At 33.8% G+C, this 23,318-nt stretch overlaps 1 protein-coding gene across 1 annotated transcript; it reads left to right on the top strand.

The window, feature by feature from the left end:
- The first annotated feature begins 20,639 nt into the window (after positions 1 to 20,639).
- On the top strand, positions 20,640 to 21,714 carry LOC108997796. Its single transcript, XM_035686213.1, has 3 exons — positions 20,640 to 21,318; positions 21,445 to 21,546; positions 21,707 to 21,714. Exons 1-3 carry the CDS (start codon positions 20,640 to 20,642, stop codon positions 21,712 to 21,714), a joined length of 789 nt encoding a protein of 262 aa, XP_035542106.1.
- Positions 21,715 to 23,318: the final 1,604 nt, after the last annotated feature.

The following is a 23,318-nucleotide window of genomic DNA, read 5'->3' as shown; positions in this document are numbered from 1 at the left end:
TAGGAAAGTTGTTAAGTTAAATGAAATTCTCTTTCTTGGGCATACGCTACTATGAGAGCTTCCCACACCTGATGCGAAGTGTCCAATGATCCAACCACGGAGGAGGTGATCCGCCTTGCGCCAGTGGAGGTACGATTGAGTCAACTTTTGCTTGGTATTGAGGAGTCATTATCAGGTTGGGCATCATATTTGGGTGGTGGAGGGGAGTCACCCATGAGATGGTCAATGAGATCTTGGTTTTCAGCCAAGGCCAACAATTGCTTCCTCCACAAGAGATAATCCCTTGATTGAGTCGAAGAGTGACAAAGTTGTTGACACTCAAAGAGATGGATGCCATGGTGTTTGATAGGAAGACTCTCTTGCACTCTCACACAACTCTTGATGACATAAAAATTATTGAGAACCAATTGTTTTTAAAAATGCTTCACTCATCATGAGAGCATACATGAGAGTCTCCAATTATATAGAGTATGTACAAAGGTGTTTGTTGAGAATACATGGTGTATTGTAACTTTACAAAAGGAGTAGAATACGGGATACAATTAGGATATTTTACCATATCGAGTCTTGTAGCTGTTAGTGATCCTTTGAGGATCGGTGTATTCAGTTGCCATATTTGGTGTTTTAGCTGTTGGAAATTCATGTGTTGTAGGAGTAATGGGCTCAATTTCCATATTGGGAGTTGTAGCCGTCGGGTCTCCATTAGTATTTTCAGTAAGTATATCTTGTCAACTCATACATAAAAAATTAAGATAAAGGAACACAAAATTTTCACAAAATCTTCATGACAATGGGGTCTGGTGATTTGTTTTTTGAAAATATAATTTTTTTTTTTATTTCTTTTGAGATTAAGAAGCCTCATTTTTTTTTTGGTAAAAGACCTTCATAAATTACTGATAATTACAATAAGTTATAACAAGTGCACATATACAAGGAATAGCAACATCAACATCTATCATTTCTATATTAAGTTGTAAAGCCTCTATAGCCAAAACGTGCAACCTGATTTGCCTCCCTCTTGACATGTCGAAGCTGCCATCCAGTCCCTTCTAACAAGCTTCTAATATCTGCAATAAGAGGATTTTGGCCTCCTACACTGTCATGCTGATGAAGAATGGCCTTAACTACTTGAGAGGAATCTCCTTCTAACAAACAGTTACTAAGGCTCAATTCCTTGCATTGCTTAACTGCTTCCCATAGCCCCCTTGCCTCAGCCAAAGTAGAATTAGAACAATAATTCAGGGGTTTCATCAGGCTTAGAAGCACAGCACCATTTCAATCCCTTACCACAATACCTATTACAATCTTATGTACCTCTTTCTGGATTACCACATCTCAATTGAGCTTTACCCAATCCCTTTGAGGTAACTCCCACCAAGTGATACAAGGTAAAGCTGGTCCAGTTGTGTTTGAAATGGTCTCCATGGCTTGCTGATAGGCATTGTAGTCATTGATTACATACTGAAACAATGATGATGAATGCTGAAATTTGCATTCATGAATGAAATAATTCCTTCTAGTCCATAATTCTCAAGCTATGTATGCAAAATAAGCCAGATCCATCCCTTTTAATCTTTCCAACATCTATTTAAAAATGTGTGCAAAATCAAGTTGAACAATAGACAATTTTTGCAAACTCTTTGAGCCAAGCAACCAAATGTCCATAGCAGTAGGGCATGACCATAATATATGGCCAGTACATTCATTCTCTCTTAAAAAAATAGGACACAACGGGTCATCAATAACACCCCGTTGAAGAATTGTCTCAAGAGCACAGATTATAAGGAGGAACACCACAAAAGTTGTAATTTACCTTTGATAAGTTCAAAAGTTCAATCAAGAACAAGAGGAGTAAACTCAACTCACAATGAAAATTCAATATTATCTCCTTTGGATTACTCCTATAGGCTGGTCAGTTTGGAATAACAGCTCCGGGCACAAAATCAATCTGGTGCTCAATGTCTCGAATGTGTGGCAGCTCATTTGGCATCTCCTCTGGGAATACATCCTCAAACTGCTACAATAAAGAAACAGCCAAACTAGAAAGAGACTGGTTAGTTTCATCAAGATTAAGATAAGACTCTTTATAGACAAGAAAAATCATAGGACGATCTGCGAAGAAAGCCCTCTTAACCTCACTCTCTCTTGCATATAAACTCACTTTTTTCTTTCCTTTTCTCTCTGTAGACTCTCTTTCTTTTTTTCTCTCGTGGCTCCACTCTTTTTTCTTTACTCTCAGCCACCTCTCTACTTTCTTTTTCACTCTTTCTTTTTTGCTCATTTTCACTCTCACTCTTTCTTTTTTGCTTAATCACTTTTTCCCTCTTTCTTTTTTTATCACTCTCATTTTCAATCTTTCTTTTTTTAGCAACCTCACTTTTCAATTTCAGTTGGTCTTCATAGACCTGGCTTAGAGTTAAAGGAGCAAGCTTGATTGTCTTGCCCTCATTTTCAAAGCTGTACATGTTCTTGAACCCATCATGTGTCACCCTCTTATCATATTGCCACTGCCTCCCCAACAAAATATGGCCAAAATGCGTAGGCACAACATCACAAAGCACCTCATCCTAATACTTCCCAATAGAAAAAGTAACTAACACTTGTCTGTCCACCTTAACTTCTGCACAATCATTCAACCACTGCAATATGTATGGTTTAGAGTGTTTTAAGGTTGGTAAATTCAATTTCTCAACCAAAGTGGTGCTAGCCACATTAGTACAACTCTCCCATCAATGATCATACTACATACCTTATTGTTGACGTGGCATCTAGTATGGAAAATATTCTCTCTGTTGCTTTGCATCATCCACCTTAATGTGTGTATTGAGAGCACACCTGGCAACAAGAGACTCACCTGTTACGAGGTATACCACTCCATCATCTTTACTAGCATCAACCAACTCGGGCACCTCATCACTATCATCCTCACTCTCAGTCATCACCTCCTCATTGTCACGCATAATCATCACCCTCATATTTGGACATTGAGAAGCGATGTATCCTAAACCCAAATACTTAAAGCATTTAATATCTCTATTCAGTGAAAGTTGAGATTCTACCTTGGGTTTGTTGCTAGTTCCCTCATCTTTTCAATTAGGTGGTTCAGTCTTTCTCTTTGTTTCAGGTGGATTATTCCTATCCCACTTTGATTTCCAAACAATGCTAGAAACCGAAGTATACCTTGCTGTCCCTGTTCTCTTTAACTGCATCTCCACCATCATAGCCATGTGCACCATGTCCTCTATCTCCACATAATGCTGCAATTCAATTATATTGTTTATGTCCCTATTCAAACCACTCAAAAATCTAGCCATGGTGGCCTCCCAGTCCTCCTCTACATTAGCCCAAATCATCGCCAACTCCATCTCCTTATGGTAATTCTCCACACTTCTAGACCTCTGTTTAAGATTTTGTAATTTCTGGTAAAGGTCTTTATAGTAATGGCTAGGTACAAATCTCCATCTAATGAGAGCTTTCAACTCTCCCCATGTCTCTACAGGCCTCTCATAATTCCTCCTCCTATTGGTCACTAATTGATCCCACCAAATAATAGCATAATCAGTGAACTCAATTATATCCAACTTCACTTTCTTTTCTTCAGAGTAATTATGGCAATCAAACACCAACTTTATTTTTTTCTCCCATTCTAGATAAATCTCAGGGTCAGTTCTACCTTGAAAAGATGGTAATTTCATTTTGATGCTCCCAAGGTCTCTATCTACACCATCCTGACCCTTTAGGTTCCCCTCAAATCATCTTTCACGCCTAACTCTTCTATGTCTACCCGACCCAACTTCATATGTTAAGTCTTCCTCATCCTCAACATCTCCTTCATTCTCATACTCATTTTCAGCCCTAGGCTCATGTCGCCTCCTATCTCTCTCACCTTGCAGATTTCTAATCGCTGCTTCTTGATCATCTATCATATCCCTTACTTCACCCAACAAAAAGTTCAACCGCTCAAACTATTGTTGCATGGCTTGCAATACAAATTATGAGTTATTTGCCCTCCCCCTTGGTGATGAGTCACTCCGGTGAGACATTGTAATGTGCTGCACAAAAGAATGTTAGTAGTAAAAAAAAAAAAAAAAAAAAAAAACCTCACACACTCACTTACATGTTTACACTCAAGTAATGGCACTCCACTTGTGTTTCACTCTTAATTGACTTTTTATTCGATAATAGTCTCACACTCTCTTGCCTTTTACATTAAGAGTTTTCCCACTCAAGTTCTTTAAGAACTAATTGAACTCAATCAAGACAATGCAACATTGTTTTATCCCAACTAATAATTAGATCCAAGAAACAAGAACAATAAACAATGAATGAATAAAATGAAATGAGACTCAATGAATTTATACGAGGGAAAGAGTATTTATAAAACAAGATACCAACTAGAAAGATATATTCAGCCCCTTTGATGATAAAGCTCAATCAACAAATATCTTTCTTTCTCTTAGTTGTAACCATGTAACAACCTTTGAATATATGCTACATTTTCTTTTCTTTTTACTTTTTTTTCTTTTTTGTTTTTTTTTTTTACTTTTCCTTTCATTTCCTGTCCTTTCTTTTCTTTTCTTTTCCTTTCTATTCTTTTATCTAATTCAATCACAAACAGCAATATTCAATTGTGGAAATCGAGCAATTGAATTCAAGTGGACAGAAATTGACAATGAAGTAGAAGAGAAATAATGAAACGGCACTCTAAGCAATTGACAAACTTAGCGATGCAATAAACCCTAGAATTTTGAAACCCTATGTGATGCAAATTTCAGCCAAACCAAAAACCCTAAGAATTTCGACAGCCTACTTTTTTTTTGGGCAACCCTAGAACAATTAAACCCTAGAATTAAATTTAAAGATGTAAAAATTAAAAGATAGAATCAGACCTGATTGGAAATCTTTCTCTAAATACCAAATGATATGAACCCGTAGGAATGAAATCTCTTGAACCCACAATCAATTTGAAAACTCACCCAAGAAAGCCAAAATCAAGTCAATGGATAGAGAATCTAAACCCGTTGAGAACTCGTTTCGAAAACATAGATTATATTAAAATCTAGACCCGTTAAAGAACCTGTCTCAAGACCTAGATTACAAGGAGTAACACCACAAAGGTTGTGACTTACCTTTGATAAATTTAAAAGTTCAATCAAGAATAAGAGGAGTAAACTCAACTCACAATGAAAATTCAATATTGTCTCCTCTGGATTACTCTTATAGGCTAGTTGGTTTGGAATAGCAGTTTTGGGCACAAAATAAATATGTTGCTCAATGCCTTTAAAGGGTGGCAACTCATTTGGCATCTCCTCTGGGAATATATCCTCAAACTCCTGCAACAAGTAAACAGCCAAACTAGGAAGAGATTGGATAATTTCATCAAGATTAAGATAAGACTCTTTATAGACAAGAAAAATCACAGGGCAATTTGCGAAAAAAGCCCTCTTAACCTCACCCTCTCTTGCATAGAAACTCACTTTTGTCTTTCTTTTTCTCTCTACAGACTCTCTTTCTTTTTTCTCTAGTGGCTCCACTCTTGCATAGAGAGAATGAGCTGAAAAACAATTGTGAGATCGAGAGTTCAAAAAAATATGAAGAAAAAAAGAGTGACATAAAAAAAGAGTGAAAAGAAAAAAAAGAGTGAAAGGAAAAAAGAGAGTGAAAAAAAAAAGTGGAAAGAAATGAGAGAGTGAAGAAAGTGGGAGAAAAATAAAGAGAACAATGAGTTTTTATGCTAAGGCGAGTCTTAATACTAACAAACTTGACATATCTTTACCTAGTGTTGTTGTGTCTTTGTTGTAGGGATATGAGGTCATGTTTCCTAGCGGTGTGTTTAGTGGATTGCCACCTATTATGAAGATAGAGCACTACATTAATTTTGTATCAGGTGCGACAATTCCTACCTGACTTTCTTTGAAGAACATGAGTTATTGACATACTTGAATGGACAATGTAAGTTGTTGACTAGAATTCATGCTAAGTGAGAGGACTGTATTGAGACTTTTTCTCATATAATCAAATACACACATAGTGAGGAAAATTTTGTGGTTAATGCATTAGCAAGAAGGTATGTCCTTATCTTTATTTTAAATGCAAAGTTATTGAGATTTGAATATGATAAGAAATTGCATGCTAATGACGATGACTTCGATAATCTGTATGGAACATGTGAGAAAGTATCGTTTGGTAAGTTCTATAAACTAGATTGACACTTATTTAGAGAGAATAGACTTTGTCTGCCTACTAGTTTTATGCGTAAGTTGCTTGTGTGTGATAGACGTGGTGGCTTGTTGGGTAACTTTGGTGTAAGGAAAAATTTAGACGTGTTGCATGAACGTTTATGGGAGTATCATTTGCCATTCATTGACATGTTGCAGGAACATTTGTAGGAGTATCATTTTCCATTCATTAATGTGTTGCATGAACGTTTGTGGGAGTATTGATTACCATTTATTGAGTTTGCATATAATTGGAGTTATCATTTTGGTGTAAGGAAAACTTTAGATGTGTTTCATGAATGTTTGTGAGAGTATCATTTACCATTCATTGAATTGTTACATGGATGTTTGTAGAAGTATCATTTTTTATTATTAGAGTTTGCATATAATAGGACCATGCATACTACTATTTCTTATTCTTCTTTTGAAGTTATTTATGGTTTTAATCTGCATACTCCTTTAGCTTTGATGCTTTTACTTGTTGATGACATGAGTAACTTGGATGGACTTTTCGAAATTCTTGAAAAAATTAATGAAAATTCATATCAAGTGGATCTTCTAGATAAATATCATGTTTCTGTTATTTTCAATGTTACTAACCTTTTTTCCCTTTGATACAGGTGGAGATTGAAGGTCAAATCATTTTAAGAAGAGGGGGAATGATGGGCACCAAGATGAACCTAATCTTAAAGATCATTTGCAAGTTTCGAATGGGCCAATTACAAGGTTAAGAGCCAAGAAGATGAAGTAGGCAATGCAAGAATTTGTGCAATCCACTTGGGACGAGTCTAGCAAGAGCTGAATATTCAAGATGAGCTTGAGAGAATGAGATCCAGTGATCATCCACGTGATACAAGCTATGGAAGAGTGCAACATAAATTATGACCTATTATTATGTTTGTGTGATTAAAGGCCTTGGATTTGTTTAATTAATTAAAGGGATTTAGTTTATTAATTATAGGAATTAGTCTAGAATAATTGGGCTTGAGGATGTTTGGCCCACATAAGTCTTATTTCTTATGAACTAGGATTTTTGGGAAGGCCTTGTATTTTGGCCAATGACTTATTTGGAAAGTTACTTTTTAGCAATTAGGATTTCAAGAATTACTGTAGCGTGGCACTATTCATTCATGGGCATTTTTGGGAGAAATTGCTTTATTTTGGCTAGGGTTTTAATTAGGTTTTAGTTTAAATACTCTTTGTAGCATCATTTTAAGGTTTAGACAATATTGAATTTTGATTGTGAGTTGAGTTTACTCCTCTTATTTTTTATTGAACTTTTGAACCTATCAAAGGTAAATCACAACCTTTGTGGCATTCCTCCTTGTAATCTGGGTTATTGAGACAGATTCTTCAATGGGTCTAGATTTTAATATAATATAAGTTCTTGAAACGAGTTCTCAACGGGTCTAGATTCTCCATTCATTGACTTGATTTTGGCTTTTTTAGGTGAGTTTTCAAATTGATTGTGGATTCAAGAGATTTCATTCCTGCGGATTCATATCAAACAATTTCCATAAGATAGGCCTTTGTTGTAGCTTTAGCGCTCCTACTAAAAAACAAGGATGTTTTCTCTCTTTTTTGCTTTTGGCCTGAAGCCTCTTCATACAAGCTCAGAATCTGGTTCAATCTATCACACTCCTCCATATTTGCTCGACAAAAGACTAAACTGTCATCAACAAAGAATTGGTGATTCATAGACATCACCCCTCGAGCAATTGGCATTCCAGTAATCAACTTTTGATGTTCACTAGCATGCAATTGACAGTTTAATACTTCATCACATAAAATGAATAAGTAAGGTGAGAGAGGACAGCCTTGTCTTAACCCTCTTTGTGGTCTAAAAACTTGTTGAGGGGATCCATTTAATAGAATTGAAAAAGATGAAGAAGAGACACACTCCATGATCAAATGTATCCAACTTTTAGCAAAGCCTAGCTTTCTCATAATAGCTTCTTTCCATTCTATATAGTCATAAACTTTGCTCATATCTAGTTTTAGTGCCATAAAACCCTTATTGCCAAACATTATGCTATTCATTGCATGAAGGGTTTCATAAGCTACTAAAATATTATCAAATATTAAACATCCAGGTGCAAAAGCACTTTGAGTTGGTGAAATGATCCTTGGTAATATCATTTTCAATCTATTGGCCAAACCTTAGATATCAACTTATACATGACATTGCAACGATTTATTGTCTATAAGCAGCAATAGATTGGAAGTGAGTCAGTCTTCGTTGGAATCATGACCATATGAGTGAAGTTCACTGCATCAATTGACTTTTTTGAATTCAGAAAGGAAAGTATAACTTCGCATACCTCTTCTTTCACTACTGCCCAATTATCTTGGAAGAAACATGCTCTATATCCATCTTGCACAGGAGCTTTATGAGGACCCATCTGAAATAGAGCATCTTGAATCTCTGATTCTTTGTAAGGTTGCAACAATCTTTCATTCATCTCAACAGTTATTTTTTCTATTAAAGGGGCTAGACAAACCTCAATATTGGAAGGATTAGAAGAAGTAAATAATGATTTATAATATACAGTGAATGCATGGCCAATTTCCTCAAGATTGGTATACACATTTCCCTCTTCATCCACAATCCTCTTTAGATGATTCCTTTTCTTCCTCTAAGTAACACAAAAGTGAAAGTATTTTGTGTTACGATCCCCTTTTGTATTAATTATGAAACCTCATTTGAACAATAATCAATAGCCAAAATACTCGTATATTTCTAGAAGATGTTGAAACTATAAGATTTAATAAAAGGGGAATGTATTTGTCGATCAAACAATAAATCTCAAACTTTCCAACTAACTGATTCTTAAGAACTAACTGATTCTTAACATAATATGGGACTTATAAGCTTGAAAACTATTTTAAAACCAAGATGGAGAAGGAACATTGAAAAGTTTGAGAAATTTTAAAAGTTTTGAGACGTGCTTTTTATTGAATTTTGTGAAAGTTGACAAATAATATGAGAGGATATAAATTTCTGTGTTGGGATTTGTAAAAATGAATAGGTATATTTAAAAAATGGAAAATGTTAGTATGACTCGCAACTGTACTCACTAAATATGTTTTTCATGTATTTTAATTTTTTTTGTTTTCTTTTATTTTTTCTTAATAATTAAGGAAATGATTATTAGTGAATTTCTCTTTTTTTTAATTTTTTCTTAATAGTTAAGGATGATTAAGAAAATTTTTAAAAGAAAAAAATAATAATCATTTTCACTGGTATGCACATTTGGTGTGTACTCTGTTAAGTTTAGGGGGCCAATTTTTTAAAAAATTAAAAATACCCCTGGATTTTATTCATAATTCTATAAATATATAAAATGCCCGCCTAAGAAATTTATATTGTCATATGCTCTCTAAAATTTTCTAAAATTTCAATATACCTAAAAATGCCTCTCGCCAATTTTTTTTTCTTCTAGTCCCAAAATTTTGTATAATTTCTGTATATTATCTATTTCCAAGGATACCTCAACAAAATTACATTAAAACTAAGTTAGAATAAATAATAAACTTATTAATATGGATTCCAAAGTTTTTTTTTTTTTTTTTTCTATACAATATTAGGCTTCTTAATATGAAATCCAAAGTAAAAATACAAGAAAAATCATTTAAGGTTGATAATCTATATGAAAAATAGTTGAGAAGTTTTATCTTCTAGACTTCGTTGAGTAAGAAAAGATTTATTTAAAACCTCAATTATAACATTATATGTTTAATGTGACACGAGAATATCTAGATTTTACATGAAACTTGATAAACTAGCTTATATATTAGAATGAAAGATGACATTCTAAAAGATTAATTGATAGTTTTTATGAAGAAAATAAATTCTAAATATTTCGTTACAAAATTAATAGTAGATAAATATTATTCCATAAATGATCATCATCAGAAATTTAAAACATATATTAAATTATGTTTTTATAATTTTATTTTTATGTATATGTAGCAAATTATTGAGTTCTAATTTTATATATAGTTATGTTTTTATGATTTTTTAATCTCTTTGAATCTTTTTATTTTACATAAATGTGTCACACAGTAGAACAATTTTTATCCCATCAAAATATTTGTTGATTCCGCCACTAATTGTATGGACATAATTTTTTCAAAGATGTTCTTTGTGATTGTTATCTTGATTTTAATATTTTTGATATTTCACAACATCCTGATTTATGATTAGATGAAAAGATTTTTTAAGAAACTGATAATTTTTTTAGATTTAAAAAATGTTTGGATTTAGGTTGTAAACTTTTACCAAAAACAATTGACGAAGAAGAAGTTTCATTGCTTTCTCATCAACTCTTCTAATGGAGAGTCTATAATGGGCATAAATGTATGGATTCAATAATGATACTTGAATTAACTACGTACTTATTGTTGATGGTGAGACCTACCCTAACCTACCTTGTACACAACAAACCAATCAATATGTTTTTCATGAATGAATTTAACATTCTTAAAAGAATTTTCCCAACTACTCCTCTTAGCTTTTGATTGAGCAATTTCTAGTTTTGACTAAATACGAAATATTTGAAACTTCTTGATACAATGCCTAAATAAATGGATAAAAACATGCATGCTCAAATAACATCATCGCCATGTATGCAGCATTGACATTCCCATATTGAGAACAAGTGGATAATTCCTTGACTATTTTTAATCGTTCGCAGGAGTTATTATATTTTTAAGCAGGTGTGTAGATTACACCATTCATATCATTTAAAAGGTTTTATTTGTAAGATTCAGATTTTAAAATCTATCTTTCAAATAAGATTATACCACATAGCACTTTATTTGATGTGTTATCCACACCAACTTATAAATAAAATATAATATATCTTTTATAAGCACTCGATCAGAGAAATGTATTTTTTTGCAAAACTTTCTTGATGAACAAATTTTAGGATGAAAGTCATTTGGTCTCACTTGGATTCATCTCAAGTTTCATCCACAATAATACAATATCATCAATCACCATTTTTTTTTATGGCTGGTGATCGATGCAAAATTGTAAGTCCATAGTATTGTAGTTTTATAGTAAACTGATTAGAAGAGTATCGTCCTCAGGGATTGATAACTTACTTTTGACAAATATCGAAATTATACTAATATCGACTTTATTTAGAAAAGTCACTAAGATTTTTGTAATTTCAAATTAAAATAAAATTAATTCAAAAAAATTACTCAAAGGAAAAGAAAGATAGTATTCGAAGATCAAATCAATGGAAGAAAACTTCTAGGAAATCGATTTCACCTAATTCCTCACTATGCTTTACTCATCTAACTAATTGAATTTAATTCTCTCTGTTTGTTAGCAAATCTTCACAAACATCCAAAAGCCTCTTTTGATAGTCAATTGGAAATTATTCTTGTTCATCATTCTACACAAGAGTATGTAAATTAATAAAACAAGAAAGCAATAAGACCAATGATTTTAATACTACATAGGTTCATATAATTCTTTCAATCTCTATATTTGCCTATGCCGAAATATCTAAGATCTATCCTATAATTCCCTCTTCCGACAGTAAATCACAAGATTAAAATCATCTAATTAATGGCCAGTTAATTAGAAGCAATTAGGTCAGAATAAATCAGACAAATATAGAAGAGAATTACTTCAAATTAACATAGAAAAGCAAGCATAGTTCATAACTATATTACATCGTTTTCCTAGAATAAAGAAAATTTAGTTCATGCTAAAAATTAAATTCAACATAAACGAATTCACCATAATTTTTCTGAGAGAAGAATAGAAGAAAATGAACACTAAAAATGCTCCTCGCAGTCCGCAGTGTCGTCCCTCACAAGCTGCAGCGTCTGAAAAAAAAAACTCCAAGGAAATTCCTCTCTTAAAAACTCTCCAATTTCGGGCTAATGATATGCTTAAATAGGATAGGAAAGAAACCCTAATGTCTTCATATTCCTGTACAAATTTTAGGACTCAATTTGATAGCCACGTATGCGCTTCAAGAGTTCGAAATTAGAAATTCTTATTAGATACAACTTTGTAGCCATTTAAGATAGCTCTCCAATGCATCAAGAATTGCATCAATCCGATATTGGAACAAAAAGTTATGATTAAAATACTAAAATGTATCCATGCTGTCTGCTAGGGCGTTTTGGACTATGATCCAAATTACTCTCAAATCCCACCATTATCCTTATTTGAAGAGTCCTACACTCATTGAAAATTCTTAGGTTACTCCAACGTCTTACCCACTTGAAAGTCATTTGAATTCGAATGGGTTTGGACTTGCTTTTTTATAAACTCTGAAATTAAATATAAAAATCTGCACAGCAGTATCCCGAAATAAATAGAAACTCAATTCAAAAATACACATTAATTCCAATGATTTTTATTAATATTTTAACATTTTAGTCTAATAATAAGGTATTTAGACTAAATTTTAAAGTTAAAAAGTGATAAAATATAAGAAATTATGTAAGTCATCAGCTGGTAACGGAGATTAATGATACAGGATTGGGAGTTGGGAGTAAAGATACATTCAAGAGTGACCCAAAGCCATCCATATGAGATAGGCAGGATTTGCGATAGAGATGTTGACACCTTGAACAGATTGAACAAGAGTTTCAGAAGAAGGAGAAGTATTGCCATCTACAAAGCTCGTAGATAAGGGATCATTTGTGCTTTCTAAAGGAAGAAACTATCTCGCGTGAGTTTTAGGGAAACGAAAATGATGAGGATGGATAAGGGACAGAGCGTTTGAATGAGTGAAATTGATAGTAAAGGCAGAGGAATGAAATGCCATAGAGAAAATAGCAGCTGGAGGATATATAAAGGTTAGTGAAGACTGGAAATCTAATACAATGTAAGATACGAGTTTTGGAATAAGAAATTATGTGGATAGTTTTAGAGTGTGCAAGTCAAGTACATTTCATTTAAGAAAATTCATGGGGGCTGCCCAGCATGTACGGCATGCCCCTATTGCATTTCCAACTTTTTCGTTCATCTTTCAAATATTTTTTAAACATATTTAAATATTTTTTTTTTAAGAAAACACAAATTTACTAGTAATCACTTTCTTAATTATTAAGAAAAAAAGTTAAAACACATGACCATTCAAACTAAGGGACAAAATCAGGGGGCTACTTAGTATTTTCTTTCCATTTAAAAAAAAGTGAAAAAAATTTGAAATCAACATAAAAAGAAATTATATTTTAATAGTGGATACCATTTTTATTCAATAAATTATACAAAACTTGTACACCCTATAACTAGGGGTGGCAATTCGTATTTTCGAGTTATAGTCATGTTGTGTCAAGTCATAAACATATAATTATATAAGTCAATCCGAACCCGACCTTTTAAGCTAAACTTATCAAACTTTCAAACCATAGCCCAACACATTTAGATTAAAGGTCGTGTCTTGTCACCCGTTTTTTTATCTGTTTAATAATTAATTAGAAATAGGTCAATATGACATAACTCATTTAAACCCGTTTAATGTAAATGTGTTGAACTAATACGCATAACTCATTTTACATGTGGAAATATCCCCATATCAACCATTTAGAGCTCTATCAGTACACTACTGGACTGATTTGGACTTCATTGTTGCTGATACTCTCAACAGGGAAACGTTCAAAAGACAACACTCTGTCTATACATAGACTCAATCTCACCCTTCATAGAAAGGAATGACTCAATTTCTACTGACAAACCGTCCAAGAGACGAGCTTCTTTTTTTATTTTTACTATACAATAAGGAAAACAAAAAGGAAAAATGATGAATTGCAATTTGGGTCAATTCCGATAGACTTCAATGGTGTCGTGAAGTCAACAAGATTCTCTTTTTACCCACAAAAGTTTTTAGATCTGGTGGTGGCGATTCAGGTGATCTGGCACGTGTGGTGAGAAGAGTTGTCGAAAGGGGTGACGCATGAGCACCACACACTGTTGTGAGCGGCGCGTGAGGACCACACATAGTGATTTCCACAAAACCACCATCATCTTCTGAACAATTTGCGGTTTGAGAGTCTTCTTGTACTATGCGTGTCTCTCGAGAATTGTCGAAAAACTGTAGATTTGACTTTTCCGACCTTGAAAGAAGAAAAATAAACTAAGAAATGAAAGAATAAGATGGAGAAGGAGGATGTGAAAGGAGAAAGGAGGGAAGGAGGGGGCTTCCTCTAGCGAAACTCAGATCTGGAGATTTTTTTTAGAATAAGAGAAAGGGTTCCGGAATGGAAAGGTAAAACTTCTGCTATCTTGCTAATTATTTACCTCTTTATTGACAAAGATATGAAATTATATAAAAATATAAAACAATAATTATTATCAAAAATGAAATTATAAAATAATAAAATAATAATCATTATTAGAAAATTACTTATTTGTGACTGATTGTTTTTTGTTAAAATTGATCTATTTTCGTTATAAATAGACATTGATCTTGTCGTAAATAACTCGTCATCAATACTGGAAGATGATTAACAGGTATCGGTATTGCATTACAACTTTCATAAATTTTTATACAAAATATAATAAATAATTAAATTTTTTAAATCTAAAAAATAAAAATAATATTTTATTCAACTTTTATTTTTTTCCATTTCATTTTAACTCCCTATATCAAAATCTATCCCCACGTATTTGCACTAAGCACAACTGGTCAAGCACAATTGTGTTTGATATCATAATGGAAAGAGGAACAGTTGTGTTTTGTTTGGGAGTTCTAGTTGAAATATACTTATTCTTTAAATTGATGGGGGCCCCATTTTATGACATTGGCCACAAATAAACAATGTGATTAGTGAAATTTTAAGAATTTAAAAAAAAATATTTATAAATCGATTGAATAATTCGCATCTTCACGAAAAAAGTGATAAGATTTGATTTGGTCAAAAATTATATTTTCCTTACAAATTAAATTTCCCGACTTAAGCTTGGTTGGAGAAATTTTAGAAAAATATAGTTTTAAAAAAATACTAGATATAATAGCATTATTCATACTTTTAAAATGTGCAAAGCTACCTATACTTTTTTCCTTTAACCTAAAATGGAGTTTATTAAAAAAATAATTTTTCATATAAATTTTAGATTTAACTATTTTCTTCAAAAGAAATATGACAAACTTACTTATTCTAAAATTACAAATATAATTTATATGTTAAAGAAATCAAGACCCGAAAGATAGCTGGATGAAAAAATCTATTCATCATCTTAATTTTTATCATCCTCCTATCATCTTATGATGTGACATTAGATGATAGATTTATAAGTTAAATATAATAAATAATCTCTAATAATATAATGACATATCATAAAATGATGGAAGAATAATAAAAATTAGAATGATGAGTAATATTACTCTAGGCAGATACATGATCCACGTTGTTGTCTGAATTTAAAATCTATTTAATAAAAAATTATTCTATAGAGATCGATAGGTCTGCGGATAGAATGCACCGATTAGTACATTCTTTTTATTTTATTTTTTAAATATAAAGAAAACAAATACATACAAATGCTCGATAAACTCTAGTCTACAAGCGTTTCTCTTTAATAAACTGAAGCCTCGGGGAGTGCAGGACATGTCATATCGGGATCAGGCATATATATTGTGCGTGTTTTTTTTTAAGTTGTTTTTTATATAATATTTTTTAATATTTTTTAAAAAATAAAATAAATTTAGAATATCATTAAAAATACTTTCTTAATCAAGAAGTAAAAAAAAAGTTATTAAAAAATACTTTCTTAATCACGAAGTAAAATAAAAAATCATAAAAAAATATTTTATATTTTACTTCGTGATTAAGTAAGTATTATTTAATAATATTATAAATTTTTTTATATTTTAAAAATATTTAAAATTATTAAAAATATCTATATAAAAAAAGAATTAAAAAATACACATGATAAAATACACTAGAGCTCCAGCATTATCCTATCGTAATTAACGTCATCGTCTTACAACTTATGAAAGTGAGAAAAATAAAGAGAAATTCTTTTCCAGCAGCAGCAACAATTATTGTGTGCAACGTGTCACCATTGGGCAGGCTTGGCACAACAGTGAGAGTGGAGATACAGATTAAGGTGGTTCCATGGAGCATGATCAAGGCCATGACAATTGACCAAGTCGTTCGACATTTCAATGCCATTGTCGTCCACAATTTGCACGAAGCTTTAAATCCAATGGCTATAAAAACTAGCTTCTCCCTCTTTCGAAGGATGACATTTCTTGCACATCCTGGTCCACCACCTAAATTAATGTTTGAGAACTGCTATATAAATAACGAAATTATATATATATAAAAATTCACAACTTGATATGATCTTTTAAGATTTATTAGATATATTTTATAATAAAAATTTTACAATTTGACGTATTATATCAAGTTATATCAGTTTATAGATTTATTTTTATATAATCACTTTATATTGAAGGTATTTCCCTTAATGTTTTGACCATAAAAGATTATTTTTCTTTTTCTTTTTGACATTTACAATCAAATTTCCTTTTATTTTTGTAGGAACCAATCTAAATTGATACTAATTTAAATGAATTAGGAAATACATGTCTTAAAATTTTAATCCAAAGTTAACAGTTTTAAATGAAAAAGATTCAGCATTGCTACACAAAAATAAACATTTCGAATAGGTTATTTCACTTTTTATTTTTTTATTTTTTTTATATATTTTTTTAATCATCATAAATATTTTTTAAAAATATAAAAAATTTACAGTATCATTAAAATATATTTTCTTAATTACTAAATAAAAAAAAAATCTTTCGAAACATATTTTCGGAACAAAAAGTATTTCTCATTATTTATGTATCCTTTTTTTCTCACTTGAGATCGCAGATTCGCTATGCAGGATTCATGCCGGTAAAAACGGCAGATTGGTTTCAAAGAGTCGAAGAAAGCAATCATTGGGTAGCCAGAAAGGTGAAACTTTGACCACAAAGCACACGACATAATGCCTATGGGAATACAAGGAAGGAAAGAAGCACGAACCCCGCCGTCAGGTCTACATCACCTCCCTCCCTTTCTTATAGGAGGCTTTTATTTTCATTTAAATTAGGCCCAAAGACTCGAATTGTGTCTCTTCACCTAACTAGGTTGCAAAACCCAGCTATGTCATTCAAGAAATCTTCTGTTACAATCTTGATGAGCACAAATATTCCCAGCAACAATGATAGCCTGGCAATATGCCTGATTGTTGTTGTTCTGAAGGAGATGGCCCAGCTCACCATATTAACCACACACCCACATGCATAGAGCGAAAATCCATGACAAGATTATATTATAACATACTCATGATGCTTCATCAAATCAACAGTTCTCGATAAAAGGTCTCTCAAAAAAAAAAAAAAAGGGTTCTCTATGAAAGGATTCATAGTTCAAACATGGAAGAAAAGGAGGGGGGCAGAGAGACTTGCCGAAAGGCCGGCGGCGAGAGAGACATCTGCATAACTTGACTAGAGTTTCTTTAATGCGGCACGAGGGAGAGAAAGAGAGATACGAAAGAAGAGAGATTGGGGAAGTGTGGGTATTGATTTTAATTTTTTTTTATTTTTTTTTATAAAAATCGGATACCGGGTTTAAAAATTCGGTACCAGGATATCATACCCATACCCAACCCGGGTTGGGCTGGTTAGAGTACTACGTTTCCGGCCCAAGTTTTAAAAAAACTTTGTAATTTTTTTCTTTTATTATGCTTTTATTCATCTTTTATTTGCTCAAAGTTGCCAATGAGTACATGAGTGCACGAATTGATAGACTTCAAACACAAAGCTAAATAAGTGATGTTGAAGTTTATCTATGTGGATGGCCTTTCTTGTTACTTTTCAGCTGCAAGATTTTCCACTAAAGTAACATCTGAGCTACATACTGAAGTTGTGAAGAATGGTTTCATAGTATCAAATCGTCTGATGAACTCCCTCTCTATTTTGGGTGTAGACAAAAACATTTGTTAGGAATTGGAAGAGCACCGATTTTTATCAATAACAAAAACAGTGCTATATTTGAGAAGTGAGTAGCTAAAACGGTTGACAAAGCTTTTCCAGGAGAAGTGAGAAGTGAGTACTTCCATTTATTTATTCGTGTGTGTGTGTGTGTGTGTGAGTTTCTACTTGGTGCTAATGATGATTATGTCCTTTTCAGTTTTGTTCCCCATCGTAAAATGGTTAAAGATTGATTAAATGGGCAATTTAGCCATATTAGAGATAAATGATGAGAGATAGAGAGAGAGGGCACGAAATGGAGGAATCCAGAATACTGAAATGTATTTTTTCATCAGAAAAGTAAAAACAATCTATGGTACAAAAGTAAGTAACACACTAACTAAAGTGCACCTGCATACATGTGATTAAAAATAATTTTAATACACTAATAGGCCCCCTCAAGTTGGAGTGTGTAAATTGATAACACCCCGCTTGGAGAGAAGACTATGAAATCTATATGTTCCTAAAGGCTTAGTGAAAAAATCACATAATTGATGTTCAGAAGAAACATGTAAAGTAATTACAGTGCCATCTTGAATCATGTCCCTAACTAAATGACAATCTATCTCATTATATTTAGTTCTTTCATGAAAAATAGGATTAGCAGTAATATGTAGTGCTGCTTGACTATCACAATACAACACAGATGGAGAAGAAAAAATAAGTCTGAAATCAGCAAGTAAAGCAATAAGCCATTTTATTTCACAACAACCATAAGCCATTGAGCGATACTCAGTTTCAGTAGAGGATTTGGAAACAGTCATTTGCTTCTTGGATTTCCATGAAATCAGTGAATGACCAATGAAAATGCATAAACTAGTGACGAATCGTTTGGAGTCAGGACATGTGGCCCAGTCTGAATCACAAAAACCTTTCAGCTGCAGAGCGGATGAATTGGGGAAAAATAGCCCTTGACCAGCAGTAGCCTTAACATATCTTACAACTCTGAGAGTAGCATCTTGATGGGATTGGCAAGGTTGATCCAAAAACTGACACAAAGTATTCACAAAATAAGAAACGTCAGGTCTAGTGAGTGTCAAATATAGAAGTATACCAACCAACCTTCTATAAGAAGCTGGATCATCAAGTAAATGCCCAGAAGAATCAGTTTTGGTCAACCGTAAATTTGGATTCATAGGAGAAGTGGCTTACCAGCAAGAAGACCAGAATTAGAAACAATCTCAAGTATATTTTCTCTGAGAAAGAGAAATACCTTTGGTAGATCTTGTTACCTCAAGACCCAAAAAATACCTAAAATTTCCAAGATCTTTCAGTTTAGATGCAAATGAACAAAAGCCTTAAGATCAGCACTAGATGTGGAATTATTAGAGGCAATGACAATATCATTTTTTTTTTTTTTTTTAAAGAGTTGGAGTCATCTGTTCAAGAGTGACCCCTCCCCAATTTTATTAATAGCCCTCACTTGTGGCGGAGGAAAACCGAGGTTACAAAAAACAAGTATCTGGGGTACAACCAAAAAACCCAGCATACCAAAAACCAACCAACAACCATAAAAAATAAAACAACAAGAAAACGACAAAACCACAAGAAAAAAACAAACCAAAACTAAGAAATACGAATTGAAGGAATCCCGGAATAGTCCATGCGAATAAGGCCACGCAACATGCAGGGAGTCTCCATCAAATGGGAGAAAGCTGAATCGTTACCAGAAGCACCATTTTTGGCTAACCAATCTGCAACTTTATTTCCCTCTCGAAAAATATGGTGAATAGAGCAAGTCATAGAATTCATGATATCAAGAACTTCTTCCCAGAAGTCCTCCAAATACCAAACCCCACATCTTTTACTACGCCACCAAGAAATAACAGTCATAGAATCAATTTCAATTTCAACATGAGTGAGAGATAAAGACCTACAAACCTGGAGTCCGTGTAGGAGAGCTAGAAGCTCAGCTTGGTTATTAGAACAATAAATGGCAGATTTAGAATGATTAATGCATTGGCCCGACCAACTAGCATAAATCTTAAGCACATCCAAAATTTCCTTGATGGCTTTGGAACTTCCATTAGAAAAAAGCATCACATCATCAGCATACATGAGATGAGAGATAATAGGCGTACCTCGGGCTTGAGAGAATTGACCAAATTTCCTAGTCTCCACGCTTTTCTTAATGAGACGAGATAGAATTTCTTGGAGAATAATAAATAAGTAGGGAGATAGGGGATCACCCTGCCGTAAGCCACGACCTCCTTGAAAAAAGCCTTTAGTAGTACCATTCATCATAATAGAAAACCAAGGAGTCGAAATACAAGTGCTGATAAGATCACAAAAAGTTGGAGGAGAATCCAAAACAGCGAAGGACCTCTATAAGAAAAGACCAATCCACTCGATTGCTAGTGATTTTAATATCATCCGTAATAATTCTGAGAGAAAAGGTGGTTGTCCCCGTCCGAATGCCGCTATGGAGGACTTCAATAATTGGATCCATCAGGGTGGTTTGGTTGAAATGAGATCAAAAGGTAATAATTATTCCTGGTGTAATGGGCAGTCTGGCCTTGCTCGATCTTGGGCAAAATTAGATCGGGTTTTCATGGATGTTCCTTTGTTCTCTTCTTTCCTGAATGCTATTTGCTCATATCTTCCGCGCACTACATCTGATCACTCTCCTATGGTTATTGAATTCAAGATGGATCCTTTCTCTTATGGCCCCTCGCCTTTCCGTTTCCAACAAATGTGGGTGGACCATCCGCAGTTTTTATATTGTATTCGCCAGGTGTGGTCTGAGACTGTCGTTGGCCAGGGTCTTTCTAAATTGGCTATGAAATTGAAAAAGACTAAGGTGGCTCTGCGGGAATGGAACAAACATATTTTTGGTCATACCACCAAGCATATTAATGCGCTTGAAAGACACATTGAAGAGCTTGATCATAAACTTCATATCAACTGGGATGAAGCTACGGAAAGGGACCTCCTTATCTCGGCTGCGGAATTAGATATTTGGATTCGACGGGAAGATACCAGATTGAGTCAGATGGCTAAAATAAAATGGCAAATGGAGGGGGATCGGAACACTAAGTTTTTTCATGCGTGCCTAGCCAACAAACGGCGTAAAAGGGTGATGGATATGAGATGTTCGAATGGTATGATCTTTAACTCGCCGGAGAGCCTTCATCAAGGGGCAGTGGATTTTTTTTCTAATTTTCTGAAGGGTATGCCGAACAGATCTCTTCCAAATCTGTCTTCTCTTATTTCTCCTGTTATTTCAGATGCTGATAGCAATATTCTGTGCTCTGTTCCTACACTGAATGAGGTTTTCTCAGCTCTTTCTTCTATCCCGTCTAATAGTGCTCCGGGTCCTGATGGTTTTGGTTCGGGTTTCTACAAAAGTTGTTGGGAGATTGTGAAAGATGACGTCTTGGAAGCCATATCGGAATTCTTTGTTTCTAAACAGCTCCCAAGATTTTTTACGGCCTCTTTTCTGGTTCTTATTCCAAAGGTTGATAATCCTTCTGGGTTTGATAAATTCAGGCCTATAAGCCTTTGTTCGGTCTTTTATAAAATATGTTCCAAGATTATTCTTAATCGCTTGACAGGTTTACTTGATCGTATTATTTCTTGGGAACAAGGCGCCTTCATTCCGGGAAGAAGTATTTTTGAAAATATTAGTATTACTCAAGAAATGGTAAAGATCATACCATTCGAACATCTCATATCCATCACCCTTTTACGCCGTTTGTTGGCTAGGCACGCATGAAAAAACTTAGTGTTCCGATCCCCCTCCATTTGCCATTTTATTTTAGCCATCTGACTCAATCTGGTATCTTCCCGTCGAATCCAAATATCTAATTCCGCAGCCGAGATAAGGAGGTCCCTTTCCGTAGCTTCATCCCAGTTGATATGAAGTTTATGATCAAGCTCTTCAATGTGTCTTTCAAGCGCATTAATATGCTTGGTGGTATGACCAAAAATATGTTTGTTCCATTCCCGCAGAGCCACCTTAGTCTTTTTCAATTTCATAGCCAATTTAGAAAGACCCTGGCCAACAACAGTCTCAGACCACACCTGGCGAATACAATATAAAAACTGCGGATGGTCCACCCACATTTGTTGGAAACGGAAAGGCGAGGGGCCATAAGAGAAAGGATCCATCTTGAATTCAATAACCATAGGAGAGTGATCAGATGTAGTGCGCGGAAGATATGAGCAAATAGCATTCGGGAAAGAAGAGAACAAAGGAACATCCATGAAAACCCGATCTAATTTTGCCCAAGATCGAGCGAGGCCAGACTGCCCATTACACCAGGAATAATTATTACCTTTTGATCTCATTTCAACCAAACCACCCTGATGGATCCAATTATTGAAGTCCTCCATAGCGGCATTCGGACGGGGACAACCACCTTTTCTCTCAGAATTATTACGGATGATATTAAAATCACCAGCAATTAAGCAAGGTTCCGAACCCAGAGATTGAGAACTGAGATCTTCGCACAAAACTTTCCTCTCATACATGCTGCACTTAGCATAAACAATATTACACAAGAATTGATAAGAACCCGTACTAACACGAAGAGAAATAAACTGTTGTCTTAACCTTACCATCTGAACATCAAGGACATTATCCCAAAAAATCTAAATTTTACCCCCAGCATCAACATTAGAGATAAAAGAATCAAAATGAAGAGAATTCATCAACCGAAGAGCTTTGTTTTGATTTTGGAATGGCTCCAAAATGGCAATAATCTTAGGCTTGAACTTAAGAACCAAACTTTTTAAACGACGACTAGAAGTGCCAATGCCGCGAACATTCCAAACAATTATGGATTCACTCATAAAGGCAAATTAGAGGAACGGGTAAGGACCCGTAGGGAACTTCGCACTTTCTCAAATTTCTTTCTCTGATATTTTTTTTTTTTATTATTTTGCCTTCATTATCAGAATAATAATCTTTGTCCTGAGATAATGTATGCGGATGCATCTCAAGGTCGGGTTCAGACAGCACAAAATCTTCAATCAAATTTTCCTGGTTTTTGTTCAAACTAACATCACCCAAACAGGGGTCTTCTTCGGGAGTATCTTCCTTCAGAAACATAATATTTGGTTCCTGGGAACTAAAAAAATTTAGAGTGTTACCTGCTTC

This window comes from Juglans regia, chromosome 16 (assembly GCF_001411555.2).
Source record: "Juglans regia cultivar Chandler chromosome 16, Walnut 2.0, whole genome shotgun sequence".
Classification (NCBI taxonomy): domain Eukaryota; kingdom Viridiplantae; phylum Streptophyta; class Magnoliopsida; order Fagales; family Juglandaceae; genus Juglans; species Juglans regia.
This window is presented reverse-complemented; position numbering and strand designations above follow the sequence as displayed.